At 36.4% G+C, this 20,352-nt stretch overlaps 1 protein-coding gene across 1 annotated transcript; it reads right to left on the minus strand.

Annotated features, from left to right (window-relative positions):
* Positions 1–831: 831 nt before the first annotated feature.
* Positions 832–19,959, minus strand: LOC125659982 (uncharacterized). Its single transcript, XM_056150363.1, has 8 exons — positions 19,551–19,959; positions 13,437–13,514; positions 12,071–13,353; positions 10,034–10,124; positions 8,969–9,019; positions 8,369–8,548; positions 6,973–7,155; positions 832–1,717 (listed from the first exon to the last, which is right to left on the minus strand). Exons 1-8 carry the CDS (start codon positions 19,855–19,857, stop codon positions 1,476–1,478), a joined length of 2,415 nt encoding a protein of 804 aa, XP_056006338.1. The 5' UTR covers positions 19,858–19,959; the 3' UTR covers positions 832–1,475.
* Positions 19,960–20,352: the final 393 nt, after the last annotated feature.

The following is a 20,352-nucleotide window of genomic DNA, read 5'->3' on the forward strand; positions in this document are numbered from 1 at the left end:
CCCTCAATGTACTGCATGGTATGGAGGAGAAAGCTTGAGCAGGAAGATAGACATTATAAACTCCGATAAGCCACATAGAAGTGTTCACAAACTATTTTACACCCTCCACTATAACTTTAAGGAAAACAATTGAATCCTCCTGTCCCGACAATATGCGCATCTGCAAATGGAGGATAGTACAAAATTTCAAGTATATCGGATGAGCCATATAGGAGGAGAAATGCTCACAAGCTATTTTAAGTCCTCCATCTTTCTTAGATCCACTATAATTTTAGGCAAATTATTGGATCCTCCTGTCCCAACAATATATACATCTACAAATGGCAATGAAGCATTGTACAAAGTTTCATATCTACCCGATAAGCCATATAGGAGGAGAAGTGTTCACAAGCTATTTTACATCCTCCATCTCTCTTAGATCCACTAAACTTTTAGCAAAATAATTGGATTCTCCTGTCCCACCAATATGCACATCTACAAATAGCAATGAACCATTGTACAGAGTTTCAAGTTTATCCGATAAGCCATATAGGAGAAGTGTTCACAAGATTTCGTGACAGACAGACGGACAGACAGACGGAAAATACAAAAACAATGTGTCTCCCCCTGAAAGAGGGAAGACATAATAATAATAACATTGACATCACAATGTCACAATTCATAATAACACTGAAATCATAACAACACACTAGATAATATCATTGATATAACAACCCACACGAGACCATAACGTTGACATCTCAATCTCAATTATACATAAGAGAAAGTAACTAAATCTCAGTTATACATTAGAGAGAAAAACTCAGTATCAGTTATACATTAGAGAAAATAACTCAATCTCAGTTATGCATTAGAGAAAATAACTCAATCTCAGTTATACATAAGAGAAAGTAACTAAATCTCAGTTATACATGAGAGAAAATAACTCAATCTCAGTTATACATGAGAAAAAATAACTCAATATCAGTTATACATGAGAGAAAATAACTCAATCTCAGTTGTACATTAGAGAATAACTCAATCTCAGTTATACATGAGAGAAAATAACTCAATCTCAGTTATACATGAGAAAAAATAACTCAATCTCAGTTATACATGAGAGAATAACTCAATCTCAGTTATACATTTTGAGGTGGTGAAAAGGAGTCTTTACGGCGGTCTACAATGTTTCTTCTCTTTTTCAACTACCACAGAGACATTTAATTAACACAGATACATTCAAATACAACAAAGACATTTAATTACCACAGATACATTCAAATACCACGGAGACATTCAATTCGTTATCCATGTATGAAACTATCTCTAGCAAGATTTTCGCACGAAGTTTGGAATCTAATATATGTATTGAATATACGTTGACTTTGATATGAATTTAATTTTCAAACAAAGATGAAGGTTTACAAAATACTGGCTTGATACAATTGGACTTCTGAAATTGTGCGCATGTGCGATATTATATTTCTGGACTTTAGCTATGCTTGACAAATGTAGCCCGACACCATGTCCCTCCCCACCATGTTAGACCACGTGTAGTTACTGTGAGGCAGGAGAACAATGTATTCCTTCTTATTGTTATTTGACGTCGGGTTCGATTGACTACTCCATTGTGTGTAATAGCTGTTCACCTTTGACCCGTCTTTGTACAGCCATTCACCGCCATCTTTCGTTCGCTCTCCTTGGATGAGGTAACCGGAACCGGAACCCATAGTATCATCTACAATTACAAAGAAGTATGGTTTGGTGGGGGATGGAAGTAGAATATATAACAACAGTCTGAGATGTTTTGCTATTGAACGTGTACAGGTATTTGCACATGTAAGTCTCACGTATACATGTGTAAACGTTCCTGCTCATTTCATTACTCAAGTCTAAATATACACGGTCACCATTCACGTCAATTCTCGCGTTATTAATGCACAACTAATTATATTAGTGTGCATGTCATTTATAAATGAATTTAATTTATTAGAATTTATTGAATGACATTTCCTGTAAGAAATTATCTTTAAAAAAAAAAAAATGGAACGATCTACGTTTGCTAGCGACAGAAACAAGAAATTGGAAAAGAATTGCTGCTCTTGCCAGCAACTGAAAGTGATAGGCAAAAATATGACAATAATTAATCATTCAAAGACTTGAAAACAGAAGATTATCGTATAATGAACAGGTTTGAAAAAGGAGACATAAAAATGTTAATTCAAGTTCTTTAAATGCTCGAAAAAGTCATTTGCTACAACTGAATTGTATGCATAGGATTGAAAGGTCCGTGTAGCGCAATGCAGAAATTGGCCTACTCCAATAGACTTTCGGATATCGTAGAAATTTTTGGAAGACCGAAATCGGCAAAATATTGATTGAAATCAGTTCAAAAGAGTTCATAATTTTAAAAATATGTCAGTCTTGTTTCTCTAATATGCATAGACCTATCGAGGGACGACATCATGATGTGGTGGGGTGGCCAAAGAAAGTGACCTGTGCAGCTGAAACAGAATATGACCACTTCAAAGGGTGGAATGCATGTTGACCACACCTACCAACGGTCCACGTGATTCACATAAAGGTGTAGTAACGGTCGCGGTAGCTCAGTGCCAGTCAGTGTAAGAGCATTCACTTTGTGACCGGGAGGTCGTGAGTTCGAGCCCCGCTCGTGCCATGGCCGTGTCAAACCTAAGACGTAAACATGCATAATATTGCACTTTAGCCAAAACGCTCGAAATTAGAGGTGGGAATCACGGGCGTTAAAAACGGATGTTTCGTGTCGCTGTAGGCGTTGGTAGGATAAAGAACCCTCACTACTACGGCCTTGAACGCCGCGCGTAGGTCTAAATCCATGGTCATTCACCTACAACTAGTGGGGAAACATAATTCTCTCGACTGGACATAAAACAAACTAACATAGAGATGTAGAGCTAACGGCATGGTTAGGCCTGTCCAACAGAGAAATGTTCGTCGCCAGAGCATGCGTCGAATGGACATTTAGAAAGACCCAAAGATTGTTTGCTTTTCATGAATCCAAGAGGAACCAGAAGCTGTATCCACAGCCTCTTGATAAATACTGTTTGCTTGTTGTGTCTCTTGTTAATTGTCTGGCTGCGAAACAAGTTGGTATTTTGATCTAGAACCGATAACTTTACATGAGTCAGGAACAGTGCAAGAAACACGGGCAGCGTATCAATATTCTAATCAAATTGATCATATTATAAAATAAAACATTTTAAATGTTACTTATTAATTTATTGAACAAAGTTTGTTGTCATTAACTATACAATCTCTATTGATTTGGATTATTTTCTGCTTAAGCTGTAGCTAAATTAGTTTTCTTTCTTCTAATTTCCCAGTCTTTCATCTTTCTCCAGGTGGAACGTTTCGCGACCTTTTCTGTTCATCAGATTGATGTATTGTGGTGTTGCTCCATTTTTGTCGTCTGCTGCAAGAAATATCTATATCATTCAATACTTAACAATCTCTCTGCTGCAAGAAATATCTACATCATTCAATACTTAACAATCTCTCTGCTGCAAGAAATATCTACATCATTCAATTCTTAACAATCTGTCTGCTGCGAGAAATGTTTATTTAATCCAGTGCTTAATCCCAGCTCCACCCCCAGATCGAATTAATTTAAAACTGCTTATTTCAAAACAGATTCAGTGAACAGCTTAAACATGCAGTCCCGTTATTGCGGGTACTGTGATATTATAACATTACCTTCGCTAAGTTTTCCAAAGCTCTCTTAGACATCTCTTTCCCCTTTTCTCTGTTTCAACTTTCTCCTCTTTTGATTCAATCTTCCACTTGTTCAAATTTTCCAGCATGGTTCCTTCATGATAATCTTATTAAAACCTACACCGCATCTATATGAAAAAATACTGTATAATCCAGACGACTATTGCTTTACAAAACTGATGTGGACAAGTAATACCGATTGTTGCTACTGGAGAGAGCCATACTCGAAGTCAATCAAAGTACTGAAAGCACTGGAAAGCAATTAGCATACTTCCAGGGATGAAATTCTTTGTCTGAGATTTTGATATTGAAGTGTTGTACAGTTATGTACAAATAAGATCAGACAAAACTCGGAAATAATGAATTGTTCAATATTTTACAGAATGACTAGTCCAATACCACCCTTTTCAGGAACACGAAATGCATATTCAATTAGACCCTCAAAAACTCCTCTAAAGGGGTACCAGAATAAAAAAAAAAATTATGATAACGCATGTCTTTTTATTTCGGGATATTTCTACTGAGCTAAGTCATGCAATCGACATGCACCTAAAATCTGGTTTCATTTTTGATAATAAAACAATTACCCTAATACATATATAACAAGGGGCCCGTGTTTGCCCTACTCTGAATTTTGTATTCTTTATAGGGGTTATGGGATTTATCACTGCTCGTTATCTTCACCTTTTCATTCTAGAAATTCTTCACATTGCAGGAGACCATTAATGTGATCTTCTGCATACCACTGTATACAACACGTTACCTTGGATTACTATTCATGTCAGTTCTATATTCATCAATACTCTTTAGTAAAGTTTTCATTATAAAAATCACCGGGTGTGCAGTTCGTAACTCACTGTCTTCCTGAACGTCCCTCTCCAAAACTGTTCACTCATATGGTGACGTGAATACATATGCTGCATATGTGATTGATATATTTTTTTTGTAAATGCATGTTATTTATTCATTTATTTTCTTACTTCCGGTTTTCCTGACCTTACACACATGTATGTTGATCTACGAGGAGTTTCTTCTTCTTCCTCCTCCTCTTCCTCCCATCAGCTACCACACCTCCTCTACTTACATATTCTACGATAGCTGTCCTTGGTTCCGATTCCGAACTGGGTTCGTTTGAATATTCGATAACCCGCCACAATTTTATGCAATAATCATGAGTACAATATGAAAGCGATCAATAGAAAAACTTTTTAACATAAGGCTTTAAAAATTTTCTATCAAACTCTGGAATAAATCGCGTGAGTAAATCAACACAATACTAGAAAGTTTACAAAAATCCTCGTACTAGAATAACCTATTAATAGATTTAATTGTATGAAATTATATATAAGCTACCAATACTTATGTGAAATAATATATAAACTATAATTGGGGATTTACAAGTTTGGTGTGACGTGTAATATTTCGCAAGCAAACGAAATCGAGGATGTACGTGATGATGACGTAGAACACGTTCCGGTGGGAATTCCCATCTACACGTGCAAGTACCTGTACACGTTCATTTGCAAACTGTCTCTGTCGTCTCTTATTGTGTTTAATCAAGCCAGTGGCTCCTTCGCTTTTAAGGCGAAGATACGAAACTGGAAGGAGAGGTTGCGAGGGTGATGTTGCGAATTAAGTGCCAAGTTGCGAGGTCGAAAGAGTGAGAAGGCGAAGGAGAATAAGAGAAACTTACATCGCTCCTTCGCTTTCACTCTTTCGCTCCGGTGCCCTCTGAATCAGTAGTTGTTGGTACCCAATGGGCATGTAAATCCAAAATTGAAAGTCAGAAGTTGCGATCACGAAGGAGCGAAGATGCTACATTGATCTTTTTCCTTCACCTTTACGCTTTTTCGTCCTCTTTCATTTAGAACGTCGTTCTCGCACTTTCGCGAAGGTTGAAGTGACCGGATCAGAATTCCATACTTAAAACTCGGTATAAAACTAATATTTCATCATGAACTACACTGTATAAAATAAAACTCGGTATAGAACTAATATTTCATCATGAACTACACTGTATAGAATAAACCTCGGTATAGAACTAATATTTTATCATAAGCTATGACATATAATATTCTATGCACTAATTAACCAGGATTCTTTTTCGGTATTAGATAACCTTTTAATCACGTATATTTATTGAAAAAGTAGTTGTATGTAATATCGATATTTCTAGCAAAATCAAACCAAAAGAAATTCTTTATAAACAATATGCACCGATAAAATGAAATCTGATATGTGTTCTCTTCATATAAAGCAGATTATTTTCATTCTCTAACAAGGTGTGCAATATCTAATTTCCCTCCCTATGTTTTATAGAAGATCAAAGAATACAAAAGTTTTTGCCATCGGAGCTTTTACTATTCATTAATTTTTTTTCTCAAACTTCAAATATTCTACCAGCTCTGATGATAATTTAGAAATATTTTAATCAATTATCATTCTGAGGAAATTTTGATTTCTTTTTATATTTGCACAGTTCGATTTCATTTTCTTTTAAAAAAAAAAAAATAAAGTTTTAAACTTTCAAAGGCCATAGATCCTTTGCCTTTCGTGATAAAGCCGATGGACATTTTCCGCACATTACCCAGAGCTAAACTTCTAAAAGTGACGTACTCTGAGACAATTGTAGCGAATAAACTCCAACGCTAGTAATACCACGATCACTGAATGGGCACCAGCAGTTTCAACCCCAAAATAAATCTCTCGCGGAAATGCAGAAACTTTAAGGGAGTAGATATTTCATTAAAATAAGATAAAAGGTTCATGGAACACAACGCTTAGGTGAAAATTGACATTTTGTGGTACATGTACCCCCCCCCCCCTTAAGCTGGTGACGTTTTAATATATTTGAAAATTTGTAAAGGGAAGTAAATATTTGATAACATATTCATAAAGACAGAAATATCATTCCCATCTCATTATAGATTTAACTAAAAAAATTATTAATTAACCACCACAATAACCTGTAGAAATGCTCTGGTTATATCCGAGGGTCCGTGTTTGCCCAACTCTCTATTTAGTATTCCTTAAAGGAGTTATAATACTGATGACTGTTGTTGTCTTCACTATTCATCAAGGCCATAGCGTCCTTAAGAGAACTTTTCTTATGATTTCAACAACAGATACATCCAGCCACATTGACTTTGAAAAATGACTTTGGTTCAGGGGAAATCACTCGTGGGGTTATTCTTTAAAGAATAAGTGATGCTAAACAACCACAAATACGTGTCCACCACTTACCAGTAGAATTGTCGAATAGAGAGACTTTCTCGTAGGTATCCAGTTTTAACAGGTTGTAGTTTGCCGCCTCACATTCTCCTTTCACTTCCGAGATTTTAGAAGACGTATTATGTATCCGGTAGCACAGTATCGTCATGTTGCTTGAAGCACAATGGAAATCTGATGGACAGCAACCACAGAGATCTAAAAGAAGCACAATGGAAATCTGATGGACAACAACTACAGAGATCTAAAAGAAGCATTATTTCCTTTCTGAAGTTTTTCATTCCCGAATGGTTTACTTGAAGGAAGCTGCATGTTGCACAGCAAGTAAATATGTACATTTTTAGCAGGTAACTTTTTTTTTCAACTGCAGCAGAGACTGTTCCTTTTAGATCTGTCATTGAAAGCTTTTTACCAAGCGGGATAAACCCTTGCAACATGAAATTATTCAATAGGTAAAGTACTTTAAATTGATATGTCCTTGACCTTAAATTTAAATTCAAACTCTTTCATTCACAAAATGAATAGCATTGGGCAGCAGGCACATCCTATTTAGCTTGACCTTTGACCTAGACATTCTACACATATACATATAATGTAGTTTTTGTACATTAGACGAGAATGGGTGTGAAAAATCAGAGCGTATTCTATCTATTGGATCTACATTTGCAATTGATGAATGCAACATTGACCTGTAACTTCAAGGTTTGATACAGAAATCGTTCGAGAGCTTTCTCTGTCAGCTCTGTAACAATGAGAAGGGTTATATTCGCAATCTTAGGTGTCAAAACTCTGTTACAATTAACCCATGCGGATGTTCCTTTTCTTACCTGCTATGTGTGTCGCAAGTATGTAATAGAACAATGGAATCTTGACCTTGACCTCTAGACCTAGAAATCAATCAGAATCCCTCTCTCTAGCTTTTATTTAAGTATCGCAACAAAATTTGCTGGAAAATGTGTTAGGGATCGAATCATACGAAATCTTGAGGAATACCTTCGCCATTTTCTTAGCTATATTTCCGCTGTTGGAACTTAAAGCATCATCTCCATTACGTATCACTGGCCGGAATATTAGATAAAGTAACCCACTCGCTAATCTACCCCCAAACAGCCTGGTTTTAGAGATGTATATAGAAGAACAGAAAGTTCGATAGTTAAGCCAATAGCCTACCTGAACAGGTACATTAAGTTACCTGTCAAAGAGCGTCAATATTTTGGGAAATGATATGATATCTCATATATATCTAATTTTTGGGGGAAATGAAAGATATTTTTTTTTAAATAGGAAATGATGGGTAGAATCCACCCTCAACTTCCGGAAATGAAATATGTCTGTATATTGTGACAAGAATAGCAACAACGCAGCTTGGAAATTCTCTAGCAGGTACAAACAGAAGTGAGAGGTACATTACCACTGGGTGTACAGTGAACTAGCTCCAGCGGACTTCCGGGGCAACGCAAGCCTTCATGCTGTGGACTGGGGTTGTCACAAACACGGGAACGAAAGGACGCTCCGGTAATTGCAGATGCCTCATTTCCACAAGACGATTGACACTCTGACCAAGACGTCCAAAAGTTCCACTGGCCGTCAACTGTTGATAAATTAATTTGTGACCATCAGAGACAGGGGGTAATGCAGAAATACTGAAATATAGAGTCTTTACGTGTACCCCCCGAAGGTTTTGGTAAGTTAGTCACATAGAGATATCTGGATTTCAATAAAACGTCAGTAGATATGTGAATTTCATATATCTTCAACAAGTGAAAGTGTTCAATATTCAACAAGATAAAGTGCTACACACAATATTTTATATTATGAATGCATGCACAAAGAGGAAATGGTTCTAATAAAAAACAACATGGGACTTTACCAACTTTATTCAGGCAACTTTATTTTTGCAATGCCTGAAGGCTCTGATGTATATAAAGACCTTAATAAATCCAAGGTTTACTGTGCACCTTTTGATTAGAGCCATACTATAATGAATTTTTACAGATTTGATTTCACTCACTCGCTGGCGGCTTGGCACAATCCTCGTCCAACATTCCATCAGCATCGTCATCTGTGACAAACAGGAAATGATGTCAGAGAAATGCTGACAAACGACATCAATTTGTGATACATGTCAAAATATAAAAACATAACTTTGAAATAAAATATATTAAAATGCATTTTATTCTAAATCTTGATCATTTAAAAGATGTTAATGTGTGTGACTAAGTGAAAACTAACACAGAAAATGCGATGCTCTGTTACATTCGGAGACGATATTTTCAAACTAGCAAACATACAGTTTAATAACATATGAAGTTTGATTATTTATTTTTCGTAGCCAATGCTAATTTATAAAATGGATGAACACCAGAGTGGCGAAATTAATTGAAATCCACTCTAATTTGGAATTCCAATGGGAGGATGTTCTGAAAGCTCGCGTGCATTCCTTTGTAGTGGAGTAAAAGCATTTGAAAAATACACAATGGTATCGGTGTATCGTATTTGTTCAAACTATTGATATATACAAACAGCTTTAGATGAAATTTCTCTTTCGTAATCACTTAGAGGTTTTTTTCTTCTAATTTATGTTTACACGTAATCTGCAGGGGAAAATCGATGCATTTGTTTTGTATATCGCGATAAGGATGCAGAGGACCAAAGCTAAGTACATCTATCTAGCTAAATATAATGCAAAAATATATATATGCTTTATCCGGTCATTGTGTATCTTCTCAATGGTACATGTTCTGGTTTGAAATCATTGTGATGGCGTCTCTGAACGAGTAAAATATTATCGAAGGATTGTTTTGTGGTAACAGTAACATTGATGTTCTTCAAAAGAAACCCTCCGTGAAAACAAGTCATCTTATGTCAAAGTACCAAAATGGTGGCAAAACGTCATGTTTATGATGTCACATTTCCGGTTCTACGTCTTTGATCAAATGGAGAAGAACAACCCAGTTGCATCGAGAGTTTAGTACAAAATACACGTAATTCTGAAACAAAGGCACGACTGCCGATTTAGGTGGACTCTGTGATTGACATCCAGCAACTTCCCCTGATAGTGAACTTTGTACCCTACCTGAGTTATTGTCACATATTTCTTCATCGATCAGTCCATCGCAGTCATTATCTATACCATCCGGAATATTTCCAGGGGTCATATTGCAGGGCTGAAAGTAATACACAAAGAATGTTAGCAACTGATTAGTTTGCTGCAATAATGTAACCATCGCCGATTTTTGGTGGGGGGGGGGGGGGATTAACACAACGAATGCATGAACTTTTAAATCATCATTAGTAAATGTTTAGTATGTAAGCTCCTGAGATTTTATAGCTACAACTTAGTATTTACTGGTTCAATACTGATCCTATCGGTACCAATATATTACACACTTATTACTGAACCCTACACAGTTTAAAATTTTTGTGTCAATTCAAATTTTGAAAACTTTCGTCAGGGACTATATTTTATGGCGGAAGGATTGATTAATTAAAACGTTCTAAATCTGCATGATATTACATTTTCTGTTTCATCCAATACATCTTCTATTTTTATACTCCTATACGTGTATTTCAGTTTTATGATTTATGATACAAGTAGTTGAGACTTGGAACTAGTTCAAATGTTGCAATTTATTAATTTGTTTGATACTAGTATATTTTTCCAAACAGAACATGGATTCTTAAAAAGGTTGGAATTAGTTTACTCGAAATTTTGTATAAAAATCCAGTATTCTCGCCAATAATTAAAAAAATTGATCTCTAACCCCCATTGTTTGAAGTTACATTTCAAATATTCAGAGGAGATCTTGAAAATTATGTGAAATTTTATAAATTGACGTTACTTCTAATATTTTCTTTTAAACTCTCAAATTTGATATCATGAATTTCTTCGTATATCAAGTGCAAAAACACCATTACTTATTTCCAGAACTAGTATTAAACCATTTTTCTGTAATGCTTGACTTGTGCTGCGTTTGTTGTGTTGACACCAACAGACAAATCAAGTTTAATTGAATAAATCTTGAGTAAATTTTAAGTACAAAAAAGTCATATTTAGAACACTGTAGCTGAATAACAAGACCCCAGTTTTTCTTTTTAATATTCCATTTCTCCTTCAATATAGAAATTAAAAATACGCTTTCCCCGCCCCCCAAAATGGTATTCCTCCAAATTTCAGATGCGAACCTCTTTTTGTCCGAGACGTGAACGTTGGTAAGGAAATGACAGGAGGAAAAATAAGTAAAGACCTTTAGTTTTAAAATGTATCAATTGATCATACATTTTCTATTGTAATTAAATTTTCATGTCTTGCAATTCTAGTTACGATTTTAATTTTTAAAAGGAAGTTGAAAATCTGGTGTGTGATATAATCAAAATCATGTAATATTACTTTTATTGGTTAGTGTCAATTTGAACATCGTAAGAAGCTTGAAACTTTATATATATTTTCGGATTAATCCATCATGGTAACCGAAAATACAGCTAAATATTCAATCTATTTGATTGTTAAAAAATCTGAACGAATCTAACATTTTACTTGGTTTTATGAAGCTAGTCCACCACAAGAAATAGTCCATAACGAAACCTTTCAGAATGAAATAAACTAGGCAGCTTTTTTTAAGATATAGAAATCATTTATAGACGAACATTTTTATGTGGTATCTCACATGTATATATATATATATCTACGTATTGTATTTAATTGTTGTAATAGATAGTCTAGCTTCTTAGAACAAGTCATTTACGAGAATAAGGTGGAATACTGCTTGAATTTGATATCTTGTTTTCTGAGAAATTTTAAAACTTTTGACGAAAATTCCCCAGCTTTGTTCCAGTTCTCTACGGCTGGTATTCAGTTTGTGAGAGACTTTACTCTGTTGATGAAAATTATATTTATCCATCCAAAGAAGAATTTTATTGATTACTATTGCTGATTGTCACCTCGTAGCTGTGAGCAAGTTAAGTATATATATAAGTATATAATCTAATATACATGTATCACTAAATCAAACATTTCTCATGAACGATTTCCAACAATGACATTCAATTTCAACCTATTATGCATATCCGTAGCTGTGTTTGACATGCTTTTACTCTTTTAAAAGCTTCATACCGTGTTAATGGGAGATAACCGCATTCCAGCCGGGAACCCATAAGATTCGAACCGAGCCAGTCCATAGATATAACCGCCAAACACAACAATAGGTGACGTGTGACGAAACGAGTGGGAACCGGTTGGCACCACGACGTATGAGGCCAGATACTCTGTACCCGTGATCTTTGTGTAAACTTGAGTCGCTGGTAAGTTGACGCCGTTCAGTTGTAGCCCAGTCCTGTCTTTTGAGTGCACGACAAATATGAAAAAGTTTGTGTACTCGCCGAGAGAGTATTTAGGTGTGGTGAATACGTACTCGGAACTGAACTGTTCTATTGGTGGGATAAGAGTCATGGCGGGATCCGCCATCTCTCTGACCTGGCTGGACACTATCTGTACTAACATGATAGGCTTCGATGATGTAACCAGACCGTAGAAATAAGAAGAGTGATATCTTTCTGTAAAATCGCCTGCATTAGTAAGATTCAGTGTATAAGATACATTTTCATTCAACTGATAGTCAAAGCCTATAGTATGGACAGTCGTGTCGTTTTCACTGGCTACAAACCTAAAGAAGTCGCCCGTAGTTCGAGTTGGGATAGGTAAGGTAATGAATCGTTTGCCCCAGGTGTTGGTCGGGGTCATCTGTTGGACCAGGTGGTCCATGCTTCGTCCAGTCCCTACATTGGTCCGCCTGTTTCCGCTGTACACTACGATAGGACGAGTTGATGTTATCCACGTCCCGGATATATCCGCTGTGGCTTGTATCTGAACAGTGTCGTAAGGATCGATATCAAGCTTAATGACGTCACCATTACCATACCGCTTCCTCTTCAATTCAACCTTTGAAGAATCACTCAATTTTAGATTTATCTCTACTGAAGTATCGGCGATTACACCTACAACCAAAATCTCCGTGTGATAGCTAGATGGAAAATACGATACTGTGTAATACTCAGACCCTATGACGTCAGTTGGCAAAGCGAGGAACGCGTCGGTCGAGTAAACCTCTTTATTCACGCCGTATACAATGACTTCATCAGTAGCAGACACACTCAGTGCTTTCTCACTCTTGCCAGTTCCATACATACGAAAATCATTACTTATGAGTATTTGTTTTGTCTGACCAGACGCTATCGTGAAAGATTCGAAAACGGAAGGCGAATTCCATTTGGGAGATGTAACTGTGACCTTGACATCGTAAGGCTTGGCGGTAGTTATGAACAGTTCTACTGGTAACGATTTCTGGCTATTTTCCATAAACGCGACGACAAAATGTGATCCTTTGTTATCTGGTAAACCTACAAAGCAAAAATAGAAAACCTGAGTTTTTATCACATCGTATAGGTTTAACCCAGAGAGAGAGAGAGAGAGAGAGACTTACTTTGCACTTCTTTATATTCGATATTGGATCCGTCATATTCATAGTCAAACGTGCAGAATTCAGTTTCAGTTTCCCTTTCTGTAAAAATACAAAACTTTTTTGTAAAAAGAGGAATTTATGTGAGTATTCAGTCCTGAGTTTATTCAGATTTACTAGAGTACAAATATCGCTGTTCTGTGTGCCACACTCACCCCCTAGTGGTAAATATCTTAGTTTTACAGTCGACGCGTTAGCGTCAACCCGAGAACGTCATATGGCGGGACTTAAAACTTCACATTTCTTACTTCTTATCTAGTCATTGTTTAGATTTTCATGAAACTTGGTAGAGATGAAGTATTTAAGGTCCCCTATAAGTGTTGTTTTTATTTTTATTTTGGATTTGCAAACAGGTGGCGCCATCAGGTCTAAAAGTAGGTCAAAGAGGAGACACGTAAATAAAGCTACCACGCAACGGTTTTGAATGAAAAATAGGCTAGAAATTGATGTAATTAGCAACCACGAATCGAACAAATTCGGACTTTTTTGCCCCGAATAGTTGGTTCCGCTGTGAAATGTTCTATTTACATTGTACTTCTCGTCTTCAAAGTCTTCAAAAACGGACCCCATCCTAACGATAACTACATAGCATGTTAGTGAAAATGATCGAATCAAATTGCGATTTGCAAAAGAAATTTTAAAAACTGTGTCATTATACAACCAGAACGTTAAGTGAGCGGATGTGAATTACCTTTTGAAAAATCTGCAATAATCATTGATTGATTTGTTTAACGTCCCTCATGAGAATTTTTCACTCATATGGAGATGTCTCAATAATCGGTGAAGGGCTATAAAATTTAGGTTTATGCTCGGCGTTTAGAGCCTTTGAGCAGGGAGGGATCTTTATCGTGCGGCGCCACACCTGCTGTAACACGGGGACTCGGTTTTTGCGGTCTCATCCGAAGGACCTCCCCATTTAATCGCCTCTTCCGACAAGCAAGGGGTACTGAGGACTATTCTAACCCGGATTCCCACGGGAAGCAATAATGATATAGAGATATTTATGAAAATATAATAGTTTGACCCAAAAATTCAGATGTACAGGGCAAAAAATGGGTAGGAATTAAGAAAAAGATGTCTAGAAAAAATAGCGTTGGATATAAAGACAGTTATGTGAATATCAATCCAATTAAAGAGCCAAACTTCGTTTGATACCGTTTATTTCTTGATGACATAGTAATTGTGTGATATGCATTTCCCGTAACAAAGATTTAATAGACATCGTTCCCCCCAACATACCGGTAGTTGTTTGTTTTCCGTCCAGTTTAGAATTTTTCACTCATTTTGAGACGTCTCCAGCTATAGGTGAAGTACTACAAATTTAGAGCTATGCTTAGCACTCAGGGCTGTAGAAGGTGTTTTTTTTAGCGTGCCAATGTCTTCCGCGACACGGGACCTCCTTTTTAAAGGATATATCCGAAAGACCCGCGATTTTCAGTTCTAAATGCCGAGCATTTGGCGAAGGAGCAATCACTACTTATGTTTTACGCGACCATGGCACGAGCGAGGCTCGAACTTACGACCTCCCGGTTACGAAGTCCTCCAAAATGGGGAACTTGGCAAGTTATAATTCTCAGAACAGAAAAAACGAACAGTACGCTTCCAAAATTGTAGACTTGAGCAGGGAGGAATCTTTATCGTGGGGCGTCACACCTGCTGTAACACGGGGCCTCAGTTTTTGCGGTCTCATCCGAAGGACCGCCCCATTTAGTCGATCCATAAAAAAATTCATTTTCACAAAATATCAATATCTGCGGCACTAAATCTTTTATGAAAACAAGATGCTTATTTGTCAGTGAGGTAAAGATGATGATGAGATGATGCCGAAATCTATCTACATGTATATTGAATTAAATTTGTTTCTCTGAGTAATCTGTATTTGTAGAAATTTAGAAAAAATTAAATATTTTCATAATTTGTATCGTACAAACCCTAATAAGGATCATTTAAAAACAATCAAAAATATATCTAAACGCGAAATAATGCAAATCAAAGGCGTTATAATGCAAAATAAAGGCACAATAACACTTTTTGTGTACACCATCTGCACCCTGTGTAGGGCGTGTGTTGCTCAATATGGCTGGAAATGCTGAGACGGAAATTTTGCAAATTTTTTTCTCCGTATTTTGTGAGCTGTAGAGTATACAAAAGGTTCGGAAAGTTGGAACACACTTTGTGAATTCAATTTTACCAAAACATGGATTATTGATGGGTATCATAAAAAAGGTCATGTCGTATACATACGTGGAAAATCAAATATTTACACCCCCTTATGCCGGGCACTTTTAAGTATTGAGCTGTGCAATTTGGAGTGTTTACATTTTTCAAATGAAGTTCACTCCAATGTCCAATAGATACATGTACTAGAAAGGCAATCGTTTGAACTCACAAAAGATGACATCCATCGCATCCGTTTCTGAATCTGAAATTGTACACAGCGGAGAAGTAGTTGGATTGTCTGAACTAAGTTAAATTAGGTCTTGGCTGATTGAAGCTGCTTTAGACGAAATCTCACCGTCGCCAAATAAAGACGCTAATGTTAAATACGGAACAACGGGCCATTTCATATTACTCAACTTCTGTCGATTGAATGACGTTTGTTCATCTTCCCGGCAGGCGTAGTTCACTTAGCTACACGTGATACGAACTCGTGCAAGGAGGGATTCCTCGTGCGACAACACGTGCACGATATCGATGAATATGGCAACATGTATACGATGAGTGTGGCAACATTTATGCGATGAATGTGGCAACACTTACAAGACGAATGTGGCATGAATGTGACAACATGTACACGAGCATTTAGAAAGACTTCATCCAAAACACCATTTTACTTTAAATACATTCGATCGCGTGGCAAAGGAAACGTCACTACGAATTCTAACCACTCACGACTGTCGCTGCCTGAAGAGCTCGAACCTATACCCAAATCCATACAAAGCAAGCTCGAACCTATACCCAAATCCATATAAAGCAAGCTCGAACTTATACCCAAACTCTTACAAAGCAAGCTCTATCTTATGTCCAAACTCTTAAAAATCAAGTTCGAACCTATACCCAAACTCTTACAAAGCAAGCTGTATCTTATATCCAAACTCTTACAAATCAATTTCGAACCTATACCCAAACTCTTACAAATCAAGCTCAAACTTATACACAAACTCTTACAAAATAAGCTCAAACTTATACCCAAACTCTTACAAAGCAAGCTAGAACATATACACAAACTCTGATAAAGCAAGCTCGATGTTATACCTAAACTCTTACAAAGCAAGCTCGAACATATACCCAAACTCTTACAAAGCAAGCTCGATGTTATACCTAAACTCTTACAAAGCAAGTTCGAACCTATACACAAACTCTTACAAAGCAAGCTCGAACATATACCCAAACTCATACAAAACAAGCTCGATGTTATACCTAAACTCTTACAAAGCAAGCTCGAACCTATACATACACTCTTACAAAGCAGGTTCGATTTTATACCCAAACTCTTACAAAGCAAGCTCGAACCTATACCCAAACTCTTACAAAGCAAGCTTGAACCTATACCCAAACTCTTACAAAGCAAGCTCGATGTTATACCCAAACTCTTACAAAGCAAGCTCAAACTTACACCCAAACTCTTACAAAGCAAGCTCAAACTTATACCCAAACTCTTACAAAGCAAGCTCGAACATATACACAAACTCTTACAAAGCAAGCTAGATGTTATACCTAAACTCTTACAAAGCAAGCTTGAACATATACCCAAATTCTTACAAAGCAAGCTCGATGTTATACCTAAACTCTTACAAAGCAAGCTCGAACCTATACACAAACTCTTACAAAGCAAGCTCGAACATATACCCAAACTCATACAAAGCAAGCTCGATGTTATACCTAAACTCTTACAAAGCAAGCTCGAACCTATACACAAACTCTTACAAAGCAGGCTCGAACTTATACCCAAACTCTTACAAAGCAAGCTCGAACCTATACCCTAACTCTTACAAAACAAGCTCAAACTTATATCCAAACTCTTACAAAGCAAGCTCGATGTTATACCTAAACTCTTACAAAGGAAGCTCGAACCAATAACCAAACCAATACAAAGCAAGCTATGACCTATACCCAAACTCTTACAAAGCAAGTTCGAACCTATGCCCAAACTCTTACAAAGCAAGCTCGATGTTATACCCAAACTCTCTACAAAGCAACCTCGAACCTATATCTAAACTCTTACAAAGCAAGCTCGAACCTATACACAAACTCTTACAAAGCAAGCTCGAACATATACCCAAACTCATACAAAGCAAGCTCGATGTTATACCTAAACTCTTACAAAGCAAGCTCGAACCTATACATAAACTCTCTACAAAGCAACCTCGAACCTATATCTAAACTCTTACAAAGCAAGCTCGAACATATACCTAAACTCTTACAAAGCAAGCTAGAACTTATACTTAAACTCTTACAAAGCAAGCTAGAACTTATACTCAAACTCTTACAAAGCAAGCGCTTTACCGTTTGAACTACTGGTCCCCCTAGAAATGAGAGCACCGACACTAAATTAAATGATACATTTTTCTCTTGTCACTTCTATGTCTTTCCCTCTGTTTGACGAACGTTTTGACATAGCCATTAATGTTTCCTTTTTTAAGGTCTTTTGAGAATGGAAGGTTGGAGTTAGTGACTTGAGATAACGAGTTAGTGATCTTGTTATAACGAGTTAGCTATCTCATTCTAACGAGTTAGTCATCTCGATAAAACGAATTAGTTATCTCATTATAACGAGTTAGTTATCTCATTATAACGAGTTAGTTATCTCATTATAACGAGTTAGTTATCTCATTATAACGAGTTAGTCATATCAATAAAACGAGTTAGTTATATCTAGCTTGTTGTAACGAGTTAGCTATCTCATTCTAACGAGTTAGTCATCTCGATAAAACGAATTAGTTATCTCATTATAACGAATTAGTTATCTCATTATAACGAGTTAGCTATCTCATTATAACGAGTTAGTTATCTCATTATAACGAGTTAGTTATCTCATTATAACGAGTTAGTCATCTCATTATAACGAATTAGTTATCTCATTATAACGAGTTAGCTATCTCATTATAACGAGTTAGTTATCTCATTATAACGAGTTAGTTATCTCATTATAACGAGTTCGTTATCTCATTATGACCAGTTAGTTATCTCATTATAACCAGTTAGTCATCTCATTATAACGAGTTAGTTATCTCATTATAACGAGTTAGTTATCTCATTATAACGAGTTCGTTATCTCATTATAACGAGTTAGTTATCTCATTATGACCAGTTAGTTATCTCATTATAACGAGTTCTTTATCTCATTATAACGAGTTCGTTATCTCATTATAACGAGTTCGTTAATTCTTTATATCGCAATACTGATTCCTTATACCAAGATATTAACGCATGCCATTATTATGAGATATCAACTTGTTATAACGAGTTTGCTTTCTCAAAAATGAGCCCATCCGGCTTTCGTATATAATTGTTGATTTACCGTAAAAATAAATATAGATAAATTTACTACAATGAAATCTTTGAGACCTTGATTTATGACAATAAATGTTTTGATACCGATTCGTTGTGGTGTACAGGGATACTACAAAACACTATAGCTTATATAGCCATCTTTGATCGCCAGCTGAGCTGCCTTTAAAATCGCTCAATATTTTGTACCACGTTTGAAGCAGACTTGGTGTTTTTACCACTGTTTATTTAATATTTTCATCATTCAACTTAACTAACATAAGCAGCGAGCATAATGTCGTTGACCCGAGATCTCATAAAAGATACTCGCATTCTTGAATCAACTTGTAAATTTCAAAAATTTTGTTATACTCACACACACAAAACACATCAGTACAAGATATGCTAACACCTTCATTGTGACATGTTAAGATAAAATGCACGATGTGGGTGCAATCAACGCTTACTCCGTAAAGTATTTCTATAAGTCTACAGATTAAGATATATCTTAAACACCTGTATTGGTAAATATGATTTTTTTTAGTACAGATAAAGATTAAGATTTGTGTGTACATCACCAATGCTAACCTTGATGTATATCGAAGTGCTGCCATCCTAACATATCCAGATAACTCGCTGTTATAGATGTGGTTGGTTTGTCATACACGAAGCAGAGACAACTTCCCTCGTTGTAGCCTAGTGAGCTACAGTCCGGACTGGACATACACAGAGACGCACATTCTCGGAGCGTGCATGTACTGGAGGAGTTCTTGGTGCTTAGCGAATGACGATATTTGTCCGTGAAGGCTTCGTTTCTGGACCAAGAAAGACAACAATGCCCGTATGTAGAAATTACAGCGTGGAGAAACGACAATGCAAAAATGATAAACCCCATGCCAATGCTGGGAAGAAAGAGCAACTTTCCTGGTAGAAAAATAAAGATTTTGTGTGTAGTAGCAATCTATATCGACCCGCGAATGGCAATGAATGGGTGTTTGTATCAAATATATAAACGTGCAAAACCGACCAATCGCGTCCTTGTTTACATAATAGATGTACGTATTTCTCGTGAACGTCAATAGTATATCTTCTTTTAATGTAGCAGGGATTCGTCTTCAAAAACATTTGATTATTTTTTCACTTTTTATTTATTTTTATTTCATTTTTTGTTGTTGTAAGAATGCAAACTTAAATATACTGATTGATTGATTTTATATTGTTTAAAGTCCCTCTCGAAAAATTTTCACTTTTATGTAGATGTCACCATTGCCAGTGAAAGGCTGCAAAATCTAAGCATATGCTCGGCACTTACGGCCTTTCATCAGGGAGGGATCTCTATCGTGCCACACCTGCTGTGACACGGGGCCTCGGTTTTTTCAATCTCAAACGA

This window comes from Ostrea edulis, chromosome 9 (genome assembly GCF_947568905.1).
Source record: "Ostrea edulis chromosome 9, xbOstEdul1.1, whole genome shotgun sequence".
Classification (NCBI taxonomy): domain Eukaryota; kingdom Metazoa; phylum Mollusca; class Bivalvia; order Ostreida; family Ostreidae; genus Ostrea; species Ostrea edulis.

What these genes read in the sequence shown, in the direction of transcription:
- LOC125659982 (XM_056150363.1), bottom strand. Translation starts at nt 19,857, where the DNA reads ATGGGGTTTATCATTTTTGCATTGTCGTTTCTCCACGCTGTAATTTCT. An exon ending in CGAATATAAAGAAGTGCAAA is followed by an intron (nt 13,354 to 13,436) that starts GTAAGTCTCTCT and finishes TTTGCTTTGTAG; the next exon opens with GTTTACCAGATAACAAAGGA. An exon ending in TCTATTCGACAATTCTACTG is followed by an intron (nt 1,718 to 6,972) that starts GTAAGTGGTGGA and finishes TTGTAATTGTAG; the next exon opens with ATGATACTATGGGTTCCGGT.